This window comes from Propithecus coquereli, unplaced genomic scaffold, assembly GCF_000956105.1.
Source record: "Propithecus coquereli isolate 6110/MARCELLA unplaced genomic scaffold, Pcoq_1.0 Scaffold111, whole genome shotgun sequence".
NCBI lineage: Eukaryota > Metazoa > Chordata > Mammalia > Primates > Indriidae > Propithecus > Propithecus coquereli.
The window spans coordinates 4,586,704-4,599,788 of NW_012135081.1; the positions used below are offsets into that span (position 1 = coordinate 4,586,704).

General features: G+C 39.5%; 1 protein-coding gene across 1 annotated transcript; it reads left to right on the forward strand.

Moving 5' to 3' along the window:
* The first annotated feature begins 6,724 nt into the window (after window positions 1-6,724).
* LOC105816847 (60S ribosomal protein L10-like) lies at window positions 6,725-7,509 on the forward strand. Its single transcript, XM_012652385.1, has one exon. The coding sequence runs from the start codon at window positions 6,792-6,794 to the stop codon at window positions 7,434-7,436; it is 645 nt and encodes a 214-aa protein (XP_012507839.1). The 5' UTR covers window positions 6,725-6,791; the 3' UTR covers window positions 7,437-7,509.
* The last annotated feature ends 5,576 nt before the right edge of the window (window positions 7,510-13,085 follow it).

The window sequence follows — 13,085 nt, forward strand, 5'->3', positions numbered from 1 at the left end:
GATATATATTTAAGAATAGAACTGTTGGCCATAGATAACGTCATACTCAATGGTGGAAAACTGAAAGCTTTCTCCCTAAGAGCAGGAACAAAGTGATGATGCCCACTCTTGCCACTTCTATTCAACATAGTGCTGGAAGTTCTGGCCAGAGCAATCAAGCAAGAAAAATAAATGAAAGGTCAAATAATCTTTGACATAGGTGGGTGAACACACTGTGGGGAAAGGATCATCTCTTCAACAAATGGTGTTGGCAAAACTGGATATCCACATACAAAAGAATGAAACTGGAATATTACTTTACTCCATATACAAAAATTAACTCAAAATGGGTTAAAGGTCCAAACATGAGACCTGAAACGTATAAAACTCCTAAAAGAAAACATAGGGGAAAATCTTCACAGCATTAGACTTGACAACGATTTCTGGATATGACACTAAAAGCACAGACAACAAAAGGAAAAATAGACAAATGAGACTACATCAAATTTTAAAACTTCTGCACAGCAAAGGAAACAGTAAACAAAGTAAAATAACCTATGGAATGGGAGAAAATATTTGCAAATCATATGTTTGATAAGGGGTTAATATCCAGAATATATAAAGAATTCCAACAGCTCAACAACAAAAAATCTGATTAGAAAATGGGCAAAGGACTTGAATAGACATTTCTCCAAAGAAGATGTACAAATGGCCAGCAAATATATGAAGAGATACTCCACATCACTAATCATCAGAGAAATGAAGATCAAAACCACAAAGAGATATCACGTCACATCTGTTGGAATGGTCATTATATAAAAAATAAAAAAATAAAAAGTGGCTGGTCTCAGTGCAGTGGTGTTTTCAACTAATTGATCACAACCAGTTACAAATTTCTTTGTTCCTTCTCCACTCTCACCGCTTCACTTCACTAGCCTTAAAAATTTTTTCTTTAAATAACAAGTGTTGGTGAGGATGTGGAGAAACTGGAGCCCTTGTGTACTGTTGTTGGGAATGTTAAATGGTGCAGCTGCCACGGAAAACAGTATTGATGTTTCTAAAAAAATTAAAATTAGAATTACTATATGATCCAGCAACTCCACTTATCCAAGAGAATTGAAAACAGGATCTCAAAGAGATATTTGCATAGTAGTGTTCATTGCAGCATTCATCACAATAGTCAAGAGGTAGAAGCAACCTAGATGTGCATCAGCTGATGGATGGATAAAGAAAATGTGGTGTATACACACTATGGAATATTATTCAGCCTTTAAAAAAACAAAAGGAAATCCTGGGCTGGGCATGGTTGCTCACACCTGCAATCCTAGCACTCTGGGAAACTGAGGCAGGAGGATTGCTTGAAGTCAGGAGTTTGAGTGAGACCAGCCTGAGGAAGAGTGAGATCCCGTCTCTACAAAAATAGCTGGGTGTGGTGGCGAGAGCTTCTAGTCCCAGCTACTCTGGAGGATGAGGCAGGAAGATCACTTGAGACCAGGAATTTGAGGTTGCAGTGAACTATGATGACACCATAGCACTTCGGCCTGAGCGACAGAGCGAGACCCTGTTTCAAAAAAAAAAAAAGGAAATCCTGTCATATGCTATGATATGGTTAAAACTTGAAGACATTATGTTGAGTGAAATAAGCACGTCACAACAAGACATATACTGCATAAAAATTTCACTTTTATGAGATATCTACAATTGTCAAACTCTTAGAAATAGAAAGTAGAATTGTGGTTGCCAAGGGCTGTGGGGAGGGGGAAAGGAGGTGTTCTTGTTCAATAGACAGAATTTCAGCTTTACAAGATGTAAAAATTATAGAGGTCTGTAGCACAACAATGTGCATATAGTTAACACTACTGTACTTCATACTTAAATAAGGCTAGGATGGTAAGTTTTATGTTATGTGTTTTTGACGAAAATAAAAAAAAAATAGAACTGCTGAGTGATAGGGTATGCATATCTTCAGCTACAGAAGATAAAGCTATATGGTTTCCAAAGTGGTTGTGCCCATGTACACTCTCACTTAGTGTATAAGAATTGCAATTGCTTCACATCCTCACCAACATTTGGTATTATCATACTTTTTAAATTTTGCCAATCTGATGGACTATTCTAATTTGCTTTTTATTGATTGCTAGAGAGCTTGAGTACGTGTTCGGATGTCTATTGGATTTCCACTTAAGTGAATGGCTTACTCATGTTGTTTGCACATTTTTCTATTGTTCTGGTTGTCTTTTTCTTACTGATTTTTAAAATCAATTCTTCATATATTTTGTGTACAAATCCTTTATGAGTCACTGAGTAGCAAATATTTTCTAGTTTATGGATTGTCTTGACATTTTGTAAATAGATCCTTTAAAGAAAACCTTTTTTGTTTGTTTGTGTGTTGTTGTTGTTGCTGTTGAGACACAGCCTTACTCTGTCGCCCTGGGTAGAGTGCAGTGGCGTCATCATAGCTCACTACAACCTCCAACTCCTGGGCTATAAGCAAGCCTTCTGCCTCAGCCTCTGGAGTAGCTGGGACTACAGGCACCTGCCACAGTGCCCAGCAGATACTTTTTTTTCTTTCTGGTAGAAACAGGGTCTCACTCTTGCTCAGGCTGGTCTTGAACTCCTGAGCTCAAGCAATCCTCCTGCCTTGGCCTCCCAGAGTGCTAGGATTACAGGTGTGAGCGAGCACACCTGGCCTAAAACAAGTTTTTAATGTAGTTGAACTTATCCATCTCTTCTATTATGATTTACTCTTTTTGTATCTTATTCTAAGAAATCTTTCCCTACCTTCACATCATAAAGACATTCTATGTTTTCTCCTAAAAAATTAAAGTTATGCTGTAATTGATTTTGGAAGAAGTGCGAGAACTGGCAATGAGAAATCAAGAGAGGCTTTCTTTCTTTACGTAAAAGGCAGATGCCAAAGATCATCTGTCGACACAGAATTAGAGCTGAAGTTGCTACAGAGAGAGTTGGTTTAACCCTAGGAAGGGTTTCCTGTCTACAAGGGTTTGCAAAGTTTCAGAAACTTATTGAAGCAATGGAATCATTTCATTTTGTTTGGTAGCAGGGGATGGGTGCTTGCAGGTTGTTAAATACTAGAAAGATTATAATTTGTCTGGGAGGAAAGAGGTGGAGAGGTGAAGAGGCAAAGAACAGACAGAGTGACTCTCCAGTTCTCTGTGAGCCTAAGTGTATCACCAACAGGCAGCAAGGAACAAACTAAAAGAAAGTGTGTACCCCTGCTTCCCTACTTACCCCCTTACCCTTCACCTGGAACATTCTGTTTAGTGGAAACAGAACCATCACAAGAGAATATGGCCAAACACAGAGTGGAAAGGACAAAAGGCAAAGCATTGAGAGTTAGAAATACTCTACCTGAGGACCAACAAGTGCGTGGATTCACTTTCCCTGAAGCCTTTGAAAGTTGGTCTATAAAGGCTTTAAGTGGAGGAAGGAGGAGATGACCTCTGCAGGTGACCTCTGGATCTCCATGGAGGACGTTTTTTGAGTTTTATGGTTGGGTCAGCTGAAAAGTCCTTCTCATTCTTCTTAACCTAGGGTATCTGCCCCAAAGAGGAGGAAGTTTCAGAAGCAGTCTGTGGAGAAGGTCTGGGGAGAAAGAGGAGACAGAAAGCCTGTCCTCTAGAGCAGGGCAGAGGAGTGGAGAGGAAAGCTATAGAGAGACAGACTGACAGAGTGGGGATGGATGGTGCTCTTGGCCCCTCCAAAGGGATATCACCATCAATCTTTAGTTTTTCATCCCAGGCAGGTGAAGGGAGCGAGAGAGGAAGGACAATGCAGTGTAAATTATTACACGGCCCTTGGCTTTCTGAGAACCACCAGTAAAAGAGATTTATGAAGTGGAACTTAGAGCATAGGGTTCTAGAAAATGCTCTGACCAACTGGATTTGTGCATGTGTGTGTGTTTGCGTCACTCCCCACCCTGTGCGTGTACACATATTAATACATTCACCCCCACAGAAACAGCATGTATGCCATAGTGCGCAGCACGATTTCATTATACCTTTCAGAAGCAACCCTGCCCATTCTTCTCTTTCCACACAGGCTCCAGGCTAGATCCCACCACTGCTGTGGGTTTTGTTCAGGTCGACATTGTGTGTGATGCTGTAAAAGTGGTGAGGAGTTGCAGATGTCTGCACCAAAGATTTTGGATTGAATATAGGAGATGATCATTCTTGAGGAAGGACACGAGGAAATCAGTGTTTTGTGCAGGTTATTGTGTTAACTATTACATGTAGGAGGAGTTAAGATTTGATTGACTAGAGATAGGGAGACTAAGGAGACCGTGCTGTGGAATAGATGCAAAAGGCGACTCCTGGAAACTTCAGCTAAAAAATTAAAATCGTAATTGCAAAGACCAGACAGACTGAACCTGGGGGAATGTGTACCTGTCTCTCATCTCCTATTTACAATTTCGCGGGAGTTGGGGTACTTCCAGGGGCTGGGGAAGACAGACTTTTGATCTCGTGCTGTTGGGCGTTCTAATGAGGAAGCCTGCTGCCCTGTCTGGGTTTCTCCAGAATTCACTCAGAAGCTTGCAGATAAGGACTTCTGAGCCAAACCCATGGCCAAGTCCTGGCTGGTTTGAAGCAGCTTCTTAAACAAACTGAGAGAGGGAAAGGGAAAGGAAGATTTGGGCTGTTGAGGGAGCAACCCAGACATCCTCTCATCTATGGTTGACTCTTAAAGCACCCCACACTGATCATGACCACTCTTTCCCAATAAGCCTTCCTTTTTTCATTTGATTAAGGGTTGGGAAGTTACTTTTGATGTTTAACTTCACTTCCTCATGCTTCAGTGGTAATAACATCTAGGACATGAGTGCAGAAGATTTCAATAAATGTAAAAGTAATTACAAAGTCATCATAGAGCTTCATGATATAATTTCAGCTGTATTTGTATTTGTTTTTATTTGCCATTTATTACATTGAATCATATAATATACAATTGCTGGCATTTTTGATGACTTTGGCCTACAAAAATGACAATCCTGTAAGTTTCAACTGAATATTAGGAACTTACCATGTGCGCAGTGTAGTGGTTCACATCTGTAATCCTAGCACTTTGGGAGGCTGGGGTGAGAGGATTGCCTGAGCCCAGGACTCTGAGGCTGCAGTGAACTATGGTTGCACCACTGCACTCCAGCCTGGGTGACAGAGCAAGACCCTGACGCAAAAGAAAAAAAAGAACCTACAATGTGCTGAATAAGACTACAAGGCAATTTGATGTAATGGTTAAACCCAGAGCCAAACTGCTTTTTATTTTCTGGCTCAGTTCCACCATCTAGTCTTGTGTCAGTCGCTTAAATTCTCTGTGTCTCTGTTTTCTCATCCTTAGAATGGAGATAGTATTAATAACGGTGCTTACCTTACAGAGTTGTTGTGAGAATTTAAATGAGCTGTTATTTCTGAAACACTTAGAACAGTGCCTAACTCAAAGTAAGCTCTCTATCAGTATTGACTATTATTATGTGCCAATCACTGTTATCTCATTTAATTTTATTATTAAATATTTTGGGCATGCAAAAGTGTGTAGATAATAAGAAAATTAATACCTCTATGTCCACCTTCCAGCTTAGACATAAAATATTACAAATATACTGAAAACCCCATGAGTACACTCCCCCTAACACATTACTGTCCCTCTATTCTTGGAGATAATCTCTGTCCTGAATTTGATGCCTGTCATTAGCCTCAAAGTGTTTATACCTTTAGTACATATGTATGTAACATGTGCCATATATAGTATTGATTTATTGTTTCTTAATTTGTAAAGCAGTGTCATACCACACTTATCCTTCTTCAACTTGCTTTTGTTGTTCAGCATTATGTTTTTGATATTGATCTATGTGGATGCATGAAGCTCTAATTATTTACTCCTTTTAACTGCTGCATAGTATTATGGTATACCAATGTAAAGAGTGTGCCATAGTCTATTTAGCCATTCTCCTTTGAGAGAACATTGAGGTTTCTTCCAAATCTTAGCTATTACAAACTCATTATTTAATTTAATCAGCCAATTTTTACTGAGTACCTACTACTTCCCACCACTTTTTCAGCCACTGGGGAGTCAGCAGTGAACAACGAGACACAAATCTATATCCTCAAGGAGCTTACAGAGTAGAAGGGGGAAACAGTTAAGAAACATAATAAACAGGTAAACTATGTAATATGTTGGAAGTGCTATGAGAAAAAAAAATTGAGATAAAGGGGATGGGGAGTGTTGAGGTGGTTTGTGGTTTTGACAGGGTGGTCAAGGAAGGCCTTATTGAGAAAGCGACATTTGAACAAAGACCTGAGGAGGTGAGGAAGTGAGCATGTGGGTATCTGAGGACAGCCCCATGCAGAAGGGACGTTAGTGAAAGGTCTAGGGATTGGAGTAATGCTACAAAGAATATTCCAGTTCATTTCATAACCTTCCCAACATGATATTGTCAGACATCTTTATTTTGCCAACGTGATGGTGTAAAATGATTCTCATTGTTGCTTTTACGTGCATTTTTCTGATTACTAGAGAGTTGAATATCTTTTCATATTTTTATTGGCCTTTCAGGTTTTCTCTGTGACTTTCCTGTTCATAATCTTTGCTCATTTTTCTATTGAATTGTTTGTCTCTTTCTTATCGATTTCGAGGAGTTCTTTATATATCTTGAATATTAATCCTTTGTCCAATATATACATTACAAATATCTTCTCCTAGTTTGCAACTTAAATATCCAAGATATTTGTGATGTTTTAAAAAGAATTAATAGAGCTCTTTGCCTTCGGCGCGCTACCGAAGATCCTGGTATCGCCATGGGCCGTCGCCCCGCCCGGTGTTACCGGTATTGTAAGAACAAGCCATACCCAAAGTCTCGTTTCTGCCGAGGCGTCCCTGATGTCAAGATTCACATCTTTGACCTGGGGCGGAAGAAGGCAAAAGTGGATGAGTTCCCGCTCTGTGGCCACATGGTGTCAGATGAATATGAGCAGCTCTCTTCTGAAGCCCTGGAGGCTGCCCGTATCTGTGCCAACAAATATATGGTAAAAAGTTGTGGAAAAGATGGCTTTCATATCCGAGTGAGGCTTCACCCCTTCCATGTTATCCGCATCAACAAGATGTTGTCCTGTGCTGGGGCTGACAGGCTCCAGACGGGTATGCGAGGTGCCTTTGGAAAGCCCCAGGGCACTGTGGCCAGGGTGCACATTGGCCAAGTCATCATGTCCATCCGCATCAAACTGCAGAACAAGGAGCATGTGGTTGAGGCCCTACGCAGAGCCAAGTTCAAGTTCCCTGGTCACCAGAAGATCCACATCTCAAAGATGTGGGGCTTTACCAAGTTTAATGCGGATGAATTTGAAGACATGGTGGCTGAGAAAAGGCTCATCCCAGATGGCTGTGGGGTCAAATACATCCCGAATCGTGGCCCCCTGGACAAGTGGCGGGCCCTGCACTCATGAGGGCTTCCATGGTGCTGTCCCCTCATTGGTGCCCACCAATAAATTCTACTTTCTCTCCAAAAAAAAAAAAAAAGAATTAATAGAGTATTTAATCTTAATTTCACAAACTTTTCCTTAAGATTTGTGCTTTTCATGTCATGTCTAAGAAATTCTTTTGCATTCTAGGGTCATAAAGATTTCTCATTTATTCATTTGACAAATATATTGAATGCCTACTATGTGCCAGGAACTGTTCTAGAATTGGGGAATACCATTGTGGATGAGATAGATTAAAGGCCCAACCTTATGGACTCAGGTTCTAGTGTAGGAGAGAGACAATAAACAACAGGTAAATAGAAAATAAAATATAAAGAGAAATAAAGCAGGATAGAGAGACAAGGAGAAACCAATAGGCTGCTATTTTAGACAGTAGTCAGGAAAGGCCTCCCTGAGAAGGAGACATTCAGCAGAGACCTGAATATGGTGAGTGAGCGAGAAATGGGAATATCTAAGGAGAAGAGCATTCCAGGCAGAGGAAGCAGTAAATGCAAAGGCCCTAAGATACCAGCCTGCTTGGTGGGTTACAGAACAGTTGAGAAAATGGCTAGTGTGGCCAAATGGCATAAGCAAGGGGAAGAGAGGTAAGTGGTTACTTAGAGAAGAAGCCAGGGATTTTATTCCATGATGAGAAGCCACTGGAGGATGTTAAGCATGGGACTGATTTACTTTTTAAGGTTCACCGTGACTGCTATCATAATATCCAGGAGGCAAAATGGAAGCAAGACTGGTTAAGAATTAATTGCTATATTCTAAATGAGAGGTGATGGTGACTTAGCAGCAGTAGAGAAAATCTTGAGAACTGGTCAGATTCTTAAAAAGGATATGACCCCAAAAGTACAGGCAACAAAAGCAAAATAGACAAAGGAGATTGCATCAAACTAAAAAGCTTCTGCACAGCAAAGGAACAAATTAACACAGTGATAAGACAATCCACAAATTGGGAGAAAATATTTGCAATCATACATCAGATAAGGGGCTCATATCCAAAATATATAAGGAACTCAAACTATTCAATAATAAGAAAACAAATGACCCTATTAAAAATGGGCAAAGAACCTGAATAGACATTTCTCAAAAGATGACATACAAATAGCCAATAGATATATGAAACTGCACAATACATTTTGAAGTTAGACCTAATAATATTTTCTAATGGATTTCATGAGGATTATGTGAGAGAGAAGTTAGGATAACTCCAAGCTTTTTGCCTCAGCAAATGGATAATGCTATTTTCTTCAGTGGGGAACATTGCAGGAGAAGGTTTGGTGGGAAAATGAATATTTTGTTCTGGAACATGTTAATTTTGAGATGTCTGTTAGACATCCAAGTGGAAATTTTGAATTGGAAGTTGGATACATGAGTGTGGAGTTTAGGGAATAGGTATAAGCTAGAGATATAATGAAAATCATTCACATAATAATGTTTCTTTCCTTAAATTCTCATATATTTTCCTCTAAAGGCATTGCACTTTTGCTCTTTAACATTTAGGTTTCTAATCCAGTTGGAATTTATTTTTTTATATAGTGAGAGGAAAGGACTAAACTTTCCCTGCCATGTGTATCCCATTGTCCACAGCAGCATTTATTAAACAGTCTGGCCTTTGCCCCACTGGTTAGAAATGTCAGATATCAGATTTAAATAGTGCTGGTCTATTTCTGGGTTCTCTATTCTTTTCAATTAGTCAATTTAACTATCCCTATGCAAATGCTACCCTGTCTTAATCATTTTGTGATTTAGTCAGGGCTTAGTGCAAGAATAGGAACAAATCTAGGTATTTCAAGCAGAAATGAATTTACTACAGGGAATTCGATATTGACAAACTTGTTGGAAAGGCTAAAAGAGCAGGAATCAGAAGGTACCATCAAACTTACAAGTTGAAGAACATAGCACCATGGTTGTGATCCAGAGGCCAGGAAGCTGTTGCCTCCACCATCACGGCTGCCAGCACTGCCTATATATGCCCCAAAGCTTCTGGGAACAAGGTCGTAGTTGGTATTTTTAACTTTCTTGGTCAACTGCCCATTTCATGTTGTTTTTGCCTTCAGTCAGAACCTGAATTATTCCAGTTCCTGGTAGAAAGACCCAAACTTTTGTCCCTGACGGATCTGCGCCTTTAGTGGTCTTGCCTGCACTGGGTTGCTCTAATCTTCCACTAGCTTTACTCCTGGACATAGAGGTACTATGAGGAACCCCAGAGGATTTTCTGGGTTTTAAGCATACTTCTGTCTACCCTTATTGTGAGACAACCACCCTGTTTCACCCCAGCTGGTACAGGAACCCCTTTGCCTGTTGCTTCAGTGGCACGAAGAATACAGAATGGGCAGAAGGCTGTAAAGCTCTGCTAGGAACGAACACCTCAAAACCAGCAGAATGCAAGAAAAATGTTCAAGTAGGTCATTATGTGCAACTCTGAGAGGAGTCAGCCCTGCATACATTCCTGGGTACCTAGATCCATGTATTCTGGCTATGGGAGAAATATCTCCAAATATGGCTCTCCAGTCAGTCTTATAAGACAGCACCCCAACCTCATGAAGTGTTGTCTCCAGCTGGCTCTGTAACAGAGTCTTCAGTAGGCCATTCTACCATTCTGTAAAGTCAGCTGCCTACAGATGATGGGGTACATGGTAAGACGCTTGATTACCATGATCATGAGCTCATGGCTTCACTTCTTTTGCTGTAAAATGAAAAGTTCAGATAGAAAAGTTATTGTATGGGACACCATGATGGTGAATAAGACATTTACTATGTCTGTGGATGTTGGTGCTAATAAATAGAAGCACTGTGGTCAGAGAAGGCAAATCCGTATTCAGAAGAAGTATCTATTCCAGTGAGAACAAAGCACTGCCTTCTCTGTGATGGACAGGGTCCACTATAATCAATCTGCCTTGGCTAGTCTCCTAGGTTAGAGCATCATATGGCTCCTTAGTGGTCCCTGCGGTTGGCGGATTATCCCTTATAAGGTATAGTAGTAATATCTAGATCTGCCTTGGTGAGAGAAAATCTGTTTTGTTGAACTCATGCATGATTTCCAATCTTGCCACCACAGTTACCGTGTTAATGAGCCCCTTCAGTAAGCCCTGGGTGGCTTGATAAAGAGGCTGACGGACATTTACAGAACCAGGTCATCTTGTTCACCTGATTGTCAAGACCTATTAGTGCCCTTTGATGAGTAAGTACTCACCAATTTGTAGTTTTGTTGATTCTCCTTACTGTATTTTTGTCTTCTACTGTTAGCTCTTACATTTATCATGTCTTTCCATCTTTGGTGGCAAGGGGAGGTTGCTGTGACATTTTTTGGTGACTTCTTGAGTTGGGGTCTTAGATCTGTTTTTCTTTCTTCTTTTCTAACATATTAACATTAAAAATCTCTTTTAAATGCTACTTTAATTGTATCCCACATTTTTTAAAGACAATTTTTTAAAGCAGTTTTAAGTTCACAGCAAAGTTGAGAGGACGGCACAGAGATTTTCAATCCCTGTCCCCACACATGCACAGCCTTCCCCGTTATCAACCTCCCCCCAGAGTGCACATTTGTTACAATTGGTGAACCTACATTGACACATCATAATCACCCAAAGTCCATAGTTTACATTCGGGTTCACTCTTGGTGCTGTTCCCACATGTTTTGATTGTGTATTTTCTTTATTGTTTAGTCTAAATATTATCTAATTTTCATTATTAGTTATGTTTTAAATTCTGTTCTTAAATTTCCATGCATATGGAAATTTTATCCTTCTGTTATTGATATCTAAATTAATTGCTTGTGTTCAAGAAATGTGATCTGTATAACACTGATTCTTTTTATTTGTTAATATTTGTTTTGTGCCCTAGTGTATGGTCAATTTTTGAAATGTTCTCTATGTTACTTTCTTTTTTCTTTTTTTTTTTTTAGACAGGGTCTCACTTTGTCACCCTGGCTGGAGTGCAGTGGTGTCATCATGACTCACTACAACCTCAGACTCCTGGGCTGAGGTGATCTTTCTGCCTCAGCCTCCTGAGTAGCTGTGAGTACAGGCATGTGCCACCATGCCTGGCTGATTTTTCTATTTTTTGTAGAGATGGGATCTTGCTATGTTGTTCAGGCTGGTCTTGAACTCCTGCCCTCAAGTGATCCTCCCACTTCAACCTCCCACACTGTTGGATTACAGGTGTGAGCCACTATGCCCAGCCAAATGTTCTCTATGTTCTTAAAACAAATGTATATTCTCTAATTGTTGCATATAGAATTCTAGGTATATATATCTGAATGTGCTTGTAATTGTGTTATTCAAATCTCCCATGTCTCTACTAATTTTTGTCTGCCAACTTACTAATTACTAGAAAGTTATGTTTTTTAAATCTCCAACTATTATGGTAAATTTGTCAATTTCTTCTTGTAGATTGTTTTATGTATTTGAAGTGGTTACATAAAAGTAAAGAATTGTTATTTCTTTCCAGTGAACTGTTACTTTAAGACAAAAAAAAAAACTACGGTTTTTTTGGTCTTAAAGTCTATTTTTTTATTGTGATACAATATATATAACATAAAACTTACCACTTTAACCAGTTTTAAGTATACAGGTCAGTGGCATTAAGTACATTCACATTGTTGTGCCCTGTCCATCTCCAGAACTTTTTCATCATCCCATACTGGAACACTGTACCCATTAAACAATAACTGCCTATTATCTTCTCCTCTCAACCCCCAGTAATCACTGTTCTATGTATATTAAAGTCAATTTTGTCTCATATTAATACATCAATACCATCTTATTTGGTATCTTTTTCCATTCTTTTACTCTCAGCCACTGTGTATCATGATTTATAATAGCACATAACTAAAAGTTTAGTCCCGTCTGATGATCTCAATCTTTTAACTGGTGAATTTAGTCCATTTATGATTATTGAGTTTACTGATAACTTTTTGTTTTATATGTACTGTTTTATTTTGTGCTTATATTTTCCAGGTGTCTCTCTTTTTGCTTTCTACTGAAATGACGAAAGTTTTTATTTGTTTGTTTTTGAGACAGGGTCTCATTTTGTCACCCAGCCTAGAGTGCAGTGGTGCAATCATAGCTCACTGCAGCCTTGAACTCCTGAGTTAAAGCAATCCTCCTGCCTTAGCCTCCCAAGCAGCTGGGACTACAGCCATGTGCCACCATGCTCAGCTAATTTTTCCTATTTTTAGTAGAGATGGGGTCTCACTCTTGCTCAGGCTGGTCTTGAACTCCTGAGTTAAAGCAATCCTCCTGCCTTAGCCTCCCAAGCAGCTGGGACTACAGCCATGTGCCACCATGCTTGGCTGATTTTTAAAAAAATTTTTTTAGAGATGGAATCTTGCTATGTTGCCCAGACTGGCCTTGAATTCCTGGCCCAGAGCAATACTCCCACCTTGGCATCCCAAAGTATGAAATGATGAAAGTTTAAAAATTTCCCATTTCCCTTTTACTGACTTAAAAGTTATATATTCTATTTTTATTCTTTTCATGACTACCTTAATTTAATTTTGTTTTTATTTCATCATATTACGGGGATACAAATATTTAGGTTACATATATTGCTTTTGCCACACCTGAGTCAGAGCTTCAAGCTTGTCCATCCCCCAGATGGTGCGCACCGCACCCATTAGGT

Excerpts from the sequence above, each read along its gene's own strand:
- LOC105816847 (XM_012652385.1), top strand. The coding sequence starts at position 6,792 with ATGGGCCGTCGCCCCGCCCGGTGTTACCGGTATTGTAAGAACAAGCCA.